Source organism: Leuciscus leuciscus, assembly GCF_965113295.1.
Source record: "Leuciscus leuciscus genome assembly, chromosome: 10".
In the NCBI taxonomy this organism is placed as follows: domain Eukaryota; kingdom Metazoa; phylum Chordata; class Actinopteri; order Cypriniformes; family Leuciscidae; genus Leuciscus; species Leuciscus leuciscus.
This window is the reverse complement of record NC_138734.1, coordinates 39,728,868-39,738,417: the sequence shown is the minus strand read 5'-3', so window position 1 is coordinate 39,738,417 and position 9,550 is coordinate 39,728,868. Positions and strand designations below refer to the sequence as shown.

At 37.0% G+C, this 9,550-nt stretch overlaps 1 protein-coding gene across 2 annotated transcripts in view; it reads right to left on the bottom strand.

Annotated features, from left to right (window-relative positions):
- Positions 1-3,437: 3,437 nt before the first annotated feature.
- The window catches only part of cd82b (CD82 molecule b), a 25,499-nt gene continuing 19,386 nt past the window's right edge, over positions 3,438-9,550 (bottom strand). For both annotated transcript variants that reach the window (XM_082182626.1, XM_082182627.1), the window contains exons 6-9: positions 9,363-9,461; positions 8,919-9,092; positions 6,571-6,654; positions 3,438-5,281 (exon numbers count right to left, since the gene is read on the bottom strand). In XM_082182626.1, the coding sequence (XP_082038752.1) occupies positions 5,204-5,281; positions 6,571-6,654; positions 8,919-9,092; positions 9,363-9,461 (435 nt within the window). In that variant the 3' untranslated portion in view covers positions 3,438-5,203. The remainder of the gene's footprint in view (positions 5,282-6,570; positions 6,655-8,918; positions 9,093-9,362; positions 9,462-9,550) is intronic.

The window sequence follows — 9,550 nt, the reverse complement described above, 5'->3', positions numbered from 1 at the left end:
CTCGCTGCTTTCTTTTATGCAAAGAGAAGTGGATGGCGACAAGGAACTCTCAAAATTTAAACACGTATAACAGGCTTACCATAGTGAATCAGGGTAAGACAAAAACACGTTTTGGAAGAAGGATTGATGATGCATTGACTCATTAAAATGGAGTTAATTTTGAACAACAAAAAAATAACTCTGCGTTATCTCAGGCCATCATCTTTAGATAAGCTCATTTATGGATTTAATAAGCATCTTAACAGTCTCCAATAGAGCAGGTAAACACCTTTTCACACTCTCCCACTCTCCCACTCTCCTCACCCACATGTCCATCAACAAAATGAGTTCAGACAGGCAGACGACAGATGAGACTCAAAAAAAGGAAGATATTAGGAGCCGAGTAACCATTAAATGGGGGGAGAAACTGTCAGGATTTGCTAAATGGCAAAAGCCAGCGCACGGGCCCGGATGCGCACAACACATTTGTCAGAAGTGATAATGCGCAGGTATGCAAAAGTAATGCTAATCATGTTATCTGCTACACAGTGGAGAAACCGTCGTGTGGCTGAACAGTGATAAAGTAGCAGTACAGACTCTGCATTTACATTCAAACCACAGAGATAGAAATGTGAGAGAAAAAAAAGAAAAATCCTGATTCAACAAATTCTTTCACCTACTTTACATTCGCTTCAGAGTTATCAGCAGAGTCAGCTCATTTAATGCCTGACTCAAAACCAGAGAGCCTTAATCCGGAAAGTACACCCTGATGGCCTTGCCCATCACTTAACACTGGACTATGATACACATGTGCCTTCAGGGTCTTCACACTGGTTTTGGTCATGGTAATCTCGTGTGTTGCGGTGTAGATCACTGTAACTCACTCAATGAATTGCAGCAGTGTTTTTATCTTGCTCGGTTTGATGATTTGTGCTTGTTGGAATCAATTAAAATGAGAATGCATATTAATACCAAAAAATGTAATGTTAAATGATATCAATATTACATACGTTGAATAGTAATAACCATATTTGAAATGTCACCAACCATTTATTTAATTGATATATTATATAATTAAGCTACCGTAATTTTTTGTAATGTTTCTAAATCTCTTATGCTCAACAAGGCTGCATTTATATGATAAAAATACAGTATTATTGTGAAATATTTTTACAATTTAAAATACCCGTTTTCTTTTTAAATATATTTTAAAATGTAATTTATTCCTGTGATGCAAAGCTGAATTTTGAGCAATATTACTCCAGTCTTCAGGGTCACATGATCCTTTAGAAATCTATATTTGATCAATATAAAGATCAAAACAACAATTTATTTAATCATTTATCTTTTGTAACAATGTGAAAGTATTTAATGCATCCTGGCTGAATAAAAGTATTCATTTCTTTAATGTCCAGGAACATAGATCCAGGAAAATGTCTTGGCAAAATCATGGTGACCATAAACAGTGACAATTCAATTCAAATTCCAACTCATCGATTGGCTCATTCATAAATTGTGAATTTTGCTCAAACATGAGCCAAATGTTAGTTTGAAATAAACTGGTGAAGGAAGGACTCGAATGTATAAAAAAATGCACCCATAATGAGTTCAAGGACGCCAAGATGAGTAAGCTTTAAAGTTCACTTAAACAAGTGTGTCATAGAGCTCTAGATCTCACAGTGTGAGTCAGTGAGAATGCAGGCAACCAACATACGAAAACAGGAAGTCCAGCGGGGCGTTCCGGCAGGATGAGGAAGAGGCCATCAGGTGGAGGTGACTGTGCTGATGTGGATGAGGAAAACCATTCCCAGGAAGGTCTGTGACTGAGGAAAAGAGCACTCAAAGGATGCAGAACACACGTTTATGAGCCAACATCCATGTTCTGTTGCGTTTACTTTCAGACCTCTATTCATAAAAGCTGACAAAAACATTCAACATTTGCTACTATATGCAACTACATCCTGTGGGTGTACAAATCACAACATTTGAAATGCAAAGCAGATTTGGAAACTGTAGAGGAAGACAAAAAATGTAATAAAGGAAAGGAAAATGGCAGCATTTACATTATTTATTGGATATGGAACTAAAAAAAAGAATTTGGGTCATGGATTTAGATCATATGCAAAAGCAAACCACCAGCTTGCATTCAGATGCTGTCAGTGAAACTTCGGACCCAGAATTCCTGGCAGCGGTTCTGAGGTCACGCAGCCAAGAGGTTTCTTCATTTCTCTCAACGGGACCGCAGAGGTTCATCGTCGTCTCAGAGCACATTCTTGATCTCCCATTAGATCAGACCACTGACTGGACCTCAGAGGAGAACAACAACTGAGGCCTTCTGGGAATCTGAGAATATATTATTAACCACAAAAAACATGCATAACCCTTTCATTACAAATACATCAGAAGGAATCGAAAATTCTGTATATTGTCTGTAATTATTCATATATCTTTGTTAGATAAAAGAATGATTTTAAAACACAATACCAATTTGACATAAAAAGCATGAAAACCATCAATCAATTGATTAAAGTCCACTATTTTCATGTACTGTAGTAATAGACTACACCTATAGAACATCCCTGATGATCCTGGAGCAAAATTCCAATTAACCAATCAGATTTGAGTTTACTTAGTCAGGTTTAAGCTTATAACCAGGGTTAGTTACTTCAACATGGGTGTTATTCACATATATCACTTATAACCAGGGTTAGTTACTTCAACATGGGTGTTATTCACATATCACTTCCCTCTGATTTTAGGGATAACTTATGGGTAGGGTTAGGACTACATCTTCGGAGCATTTGGGAACCTCACTGTTAGATTTACAAGATCTCGTTTACCAATAGCGCCCTCTTCTGGTTACAACTGCCAATGCAGCAACAATGAAGAGTTCTTGCATAAACGTCCTTTCTGAATATGGCATTTGTTTTTTTTAAAGAAATTAATACTTTTAATTACTTGGTAACAATAGACGTCTTAAAAAACGAATACAATGCTGTTCTTTTTAACTTTCGATTTATCAAAGAATCCTGAAAACAAATGTTTCTCTACAAAAATATTAATATTTTCAACATTGATAAGAAGTGTTTCTTGAGCAGCAAATCAGCATATTAGAATGATTTCTGGAGGATCATGTGACTGAAGAGCGGAGTAATGATGCTGAAAATTCAGTTTTGCCATCACTATATTATATTTCAAAATATATTAAAATAGAAAACGGTCATTATAAAATGTAATAATATTTCACAATGTTTGCTGTTGTTACCTTCATTTTTAACAAATAAACGCAGCCTAGGTGAGCAAGAGACAAACATTTAAAAAAAAAACGTACCGACCATTACAGTACAACGTACGTTAATGTACTATTTAATGAAAGCAAGGTAATGACTTTGGTCTCTCAGTGTTGCATTCAAACTGAAATACAGATCAATAAAAGACAGATCACAATGGAACGCATATTGTGTCAAAGTTTTCTTTTAATCAACTCTTAACTGTTGCATAGACATGTTTCATAACTACTGAAGAAGCTGGTAAAACCCACTACAGAAACATGGCTTCCCAGGTAAACATTACATGTTGAATAAGAAAGTAGAAAAAGCCCTTCACTTTACCTCGGAAATACACAATTATCCCAATGATATGGAAGCTCGTTTTCGCCACAGAATATATATATAAAAAAAAAAAAAAAATACAAAAGGTAATTCTGACTTATTATCTCACAATTCTGACTATTCTTCTCGAAATTACGAGATATAAACTTGAAAATCTGAGAAATAAAGTTGCAGTTGCGAGAAAAAAAGTTGAAATATATATATATATAAAAAAAGAAAAATTGTGAAATATAAAAGTCCAATTCTTTGTTAAATTTTTTCCGCAATTCTGACATTTTAATGCGAGTTTATACAACACAAGCTTCCGTAAAACGTTGGTATGTTTTCAGATAAAAAAAAAAGCTCTTAAATAGCTAAACTAGAGTTCTACAGGAGACAGCATCTTGACAAGATACAAAAAAAAGACGTTTGACAAAAAGTATTAAAAGATCTTCAAAGATTTAAATTATTGTAAAGGACTTAACTAGGAAACAAAGATTTTGTTCTTAAAAAGCAACAAAGTGTTTGGGAAACGGCCTTATACAGACAGCGTCCGGGTCATTCCTTTCTCGTATCTTCTCAGAGGAAGCTTCGTTTGCTTCGGTTCTGAACTAACACTAAAACGGCCCAAATTATTCCTCAGAAACGCCTTCGAATTAAGCAAACCCAGGCTTCCTCAAATCAAAAAGCTGACCAGTTTACATCAGCTTCGAACGAGGTAATAAAACCATAAAAGCAAAAATATCAAAAAGAAGAAACTCAAAGATATTAAAAAGCCTGGCACAGTTTTGGTTCAGCTGAAATGGGTCAGTAATGTCACATCTGGTGCTGCAGGATCTGTATCTAATGCGTGCTATTGACATACTTGCACAGATGTTTCACCCACTGGAACTGTGGGATACGCACACAACCTAAAATCCACATACACACCCTGATCCACAGAGCGAAGTAGGCCGACTCGCATGTAAACCACAAGAAACGCTACACTACTCCGATCTAGCCTTCAGTCTTGACAATGCTCAACCACAGCCATCCTTACCCAGACTCCACCCTGAGTGACCCAACCCGGCTAATAACACACGCAGAAAAGACATCATTAAGTGCTGCGATAACTAGGATGTGGTTATTCACTCAGAACAAACCTCACTGAAGTGTGTCATTCGTATTGATATATACATACATAACTGAACTGAAAGTACAACTCTCATTATAAAAGGTAAACAAACAAAAAAACAGGTGTAGATTTTCCCCTCTGTTTTATACAAGTATTTTAAAAGTAGCTAATAGCTCTTCCCATATCAAACTCTCTATTCACTAAAGTGCTCTCACATTCAACTAACGATGAAAACCATAAACGCAACAGTATAGCTATGCAAGAGTGAGATACCAAATATAAAGCTATTTAGACCTTGCAGAGCACTAACAAGAAAAAGTTTCTTTAAAAGAAAAAGATTCAACAATCCTCATCGAAAACGTTGATCCTAAACAGCGTGATGTTTCAATGTTTAAAGGAGATAATAAAGTGAAAAGTGTGTATGTGTGTGTGACCAGATGCCGTCTGGCCTGCTTTGCTCCAGTTGTTCTGCTGGTGTGGAGAGTCTGTAACACTGAGTCACTGAAGGGGGGGTTTGCTCTCAGTATTTAGGTACTTTGGTGTAATCCTCCTGTTGGACGCTCTTGCACAGGCACATGGACAGGATCATCCCTAAAAGCTGGAGTAAGCACAATAGACAGAGATCACAATCTGCTCCCCCACCTCTCTCACACACACAGAAACACGTTTACAAGCTAATGGCTACATTTATGCTGCAAGTCTTAGTGCTCAATTTCGATGAACTGATTTCGATTTTTATTATTTATTTTTTATATACCAATATCAGATTCCAGTGCGAACAGATCACGGCCCTGAACTGACTTTTTGGTCTCTGAAGCGATACCACACACACGCATACTGTACTGTTCAAAAGTTTGGGGTCAGTACGATTTTAAAAAAAAAGAAGTAATTAATACTTTTATTAAACGACAACTTAAAATTAATCAAATCAAAAGTGACAGTAAAGCCATTTGTAATGTTACAAAAGCTTTCTATTTCAAATAAATCGGGATGCAAGATATATCGGCCACCATATCGGTCTCGGTTGATACATTTTTTATGTTATCGTTATCAGCACGATAAGAAAACTTGGCCAATATATTAAAGCCGATAAATAATCAGCTTAGAGACACTTCAGATGCGCGCTGTTCGCCATGATGGTTATCAATTGCTTGAAATATGATTGGAATGAAAATACGGTTCAGTGCAAGTCTGTCATATAGGCTACTTAAAATTATAATGAGAACTATAATTGTGTGCTTGGGACATGGATTTAATGGAGAGACTTTTGTTTTTGTAATCAGGCTCTCAAAAATGATATAAAAATTTGGATTTAGATTTGTCGGTCAATATATCGGTTATCGGCTTTAGAATATATAGAATTATCGGTTATAGGTATCGGTTAAAATGCTCATATTGGTGCATCCATACAAATAAATGCTGTTCCACTTGAACTTTCTATTCATCAAAGAATCTTGAAAAAAGTATCACGTTTTGCACAAAAATATTAAGCATAAACACAACACTGATAATGTTGGAATGTTTCTTGAGCACCAAATCAGCATATTAGAATCATTTCTAAATCTTAATAACCTCAAACTTTTGAACAATACTGTATATTTCCAATAAATGTAATTCAATTATTTGTTTGACCATATTTTGATCATTTAAGTTAGCTATAATTAATAAAAAAATTATAATTGAATATAAATTCAAACAAAAAATAATTGGTTTTGGTTTTTAGTGTCTAATGTGCAAAAAATTTAAAAAAAAAATTTTTTTTTTGAATGGGACACCAAAGTGCACCGTATTTGTGGAAAGTGCCAAAATAACAGAAATGAAGGTTAACGAAAGACACAGTTAGTTGAATTGGGAATGCATTTCACGAGATATGCTTTCTAGATTTACCTCAATCACTGCTATTCCGATACAGACTCCCAGAATAACTCCACAGTTCCTCAGGAGCCAGTCCTCCACACTGGATACACAACCCTGCAAACAGAGAATGGAGACAAATGAAATAAGCAGAACAACTGGGAAAAAGAGTGAAACGAGATATGCGTGGTTTGGAAATGATCCTAAACTGACAGAGCTCTGCAAAGATAGCATCAGAAGAGACTAACTGAACATGCCAAACTCAAGCTTGGCCAACAGTCAGTGGTCTCGTTTACAGGAAACATTTTGATTTACAGTAAACACTTTGTTCGCTTAGGGACTGTTCGTTTTTTATTTAAGGGGCTACCGGAGGAGTTTGGAGATCTATAGTCAAAATAGACTAGACCCTCCCTTCGCCAGCAATACATTTTTCTATGACCCCCCAAAATGATTATGAAAAAGGGCATGACCCTCCCCAATAATTTATTGATTGATTACTTATTGATTACACTTGGTTGTACAAAAACAATGGCTATCTGAACATCTTTGCCATGACAAACAACTTAACCTCTACTTTCTCATCTTACACATCACACTCCACTGTTATGGTGGCCATTTCAGTAGATTTACCCACTAACATTTGGCGCGTTTCCATTACAGATTTGCGCTTTTTTCTAAATGTCGACAAAAAACTATTGCGAAATGACGGCGTTTCCATTAACCGATGTTATGCGACTAAAACTTAATTTTTTCCTCTCGCGATCAGTAAAATCATTCCAAAATGGAGGTTTATGTACTAATCCCAGCCACTTCACTAGCCATTATTATTATTCAAAGGAGATGTATCTGTGTTTTCCAAGCATTAATGGTAAGGAACGACCCTTATACTTGTGAGCAGCACATATGAGGAGTTTCTGGGTGTTTCTCCCTCATATCTGCTTCGAGGTCTTGGTTGCGGCATTTATTTGAGGTTTAGAATCCATTATTGCTGTAATTATTTTGTCTTATATATAATTCTTAAGAACTCTGTCTCGTATTCTGTCCAAACACACCGCGTCATCTACGTCAGGTGACCTGTAATGCGCAAAAACTGTTTCCATTGCAGTTTTGCGAAATATTTCTTTTTCGAATTGCCTGAAAAACCACCTCATGCGAGCGTAAAAACTTTTTTGCGATAAATGGGAGTTTTTGCGAAAATTATGCGTTTCCATTGGGCGTATTTTCAATTCGCAATTTCAATTTGCGCAGTTTGAAGGGTAATGGAAACGCGGATACTGTTGTTGAAAGACATTAAGCATGGAAACTAAAATATGGTAGTATCGTGCAACAGCGCACATTCTATCAGTTGCAGTGCTGGCGCCTCAGTCCCAATACTGTAAAACTCGACGTACAATCACATCACATTTGAATGCAGCGGTAGAGTTACACTCACAGGACACTGCACTTATTCGCAATCACAAAAGTTCATTATTTGCTCGTGCTTTAAAGCTTTACCGGGTAAACATTTCATTGGCGTTCTGTTCTGACATGAAGCACTTTTTCTGAGCGTGTACGCCGAAGCACGCGTGCACTGTCAAACAGCGCCAAACTGGATTTTAGTTGGGTCAGACCCATCTGCTAGCGATGGGGGGCCGAGACTGAGAGAGCCACATGGAGCTACATGGGAAAATATGCACCAAACAAGCTACTTTGAAATTTTGCTGTTTTCATGACTACAAAAGTTGGATGACCCTCCCTCTAGACTAAAAAAAGTTGGATGACCCTCCCCTCAACAAAGAATAAAAACACATGACCCTCCCCTATTTTCCTCCGGTGGTCTATTCCATAAATACCGAACGGTCCCTTACTCAAACAACTAGACTGTGTATATGCTACTAATATGATACAGTTTCCAAATGAATTAATGTAACAGCATAATGGGAAAGCATTCAGAATTCCCATTTAAATGTATGTATATGAGGTCTGAAAACTGGCCTGGCCTTCGAGACCTAATGAGCAGAAGCACAGCCTGTACCAGAGTCATGAATCAAATCATTATTAATAAAAGTGCCAAATGGGAACTGAATGGGGACTCAGAAATACTGGCATGGACTGGACATTAGCTGTTCTCAGCCTGCTAACCATTCAGTCTACAAAGGAAACCCATATGTTGCACTAAAAGCAAAAGGAAGGAGGGAGAGAATGCGGCACAGATGGAGAAGGAAATCTCACAAGCGTGTGAAACACAAACGCCAGGTTTGAGAGAGAATTATTGCATTAGCAATGAGAACGGAGAACTACAAGGGTTGAAGTCTTAGCTATTGGGTTCAACACCAGAATCAGGAAAGTTTACACAGGAATCTGGATGTGTCAATGTGTGCAGTAAAGCTGTAAGTCTGTACCGTAGTGTGGACAGGCCAATCAGAGGACAAACTCTGACACAGGCCTGTTTCTTGAATATCCGTGCCACCAATGGAGTCATTTCTGCAGGAACATGGAAACAGAGTCTGAGAACCGTTCTTTATCAACACGTTCTCCGTCCAGTTAGATGGTCCAGTCCAACCACAGCACTTCATCTGTGAGAGAAAGAAAAAAGCAGGAAAGAAATTTTACACCACAGTAAAAACAACAACAAATGGTATAAAAAACATTAATGAAAATAACCTTAAAAAGCTGCTTGTTAATAAACAAGAGATAAAAAGCCACAATAAAAATCCTAGTGATCTTTTGTCATCTGAAAAATGCTTTTAACAGATATTACTGTAACTTCACAGTAGGGGAATGATGGAAAATAACATTGAAGAGGGAAACGGCAGACAATAGCTGAAGGAAAACCTTGTGCTCACCGTTCTCTGGAGATAATCCCAGGCATGCTCAGATGTCTTGTTATGACCGGTGTAGTTCACCAGAATTTTGTTCACAATAGTGGACATCTCTTGTCTCAGCTAAAAATAAGCACATGGAGAAATTTTAGGATGGATCTGCGATTCGAACTTTCCTGTGAACTGAATGACACCCATATAGGAATAACATA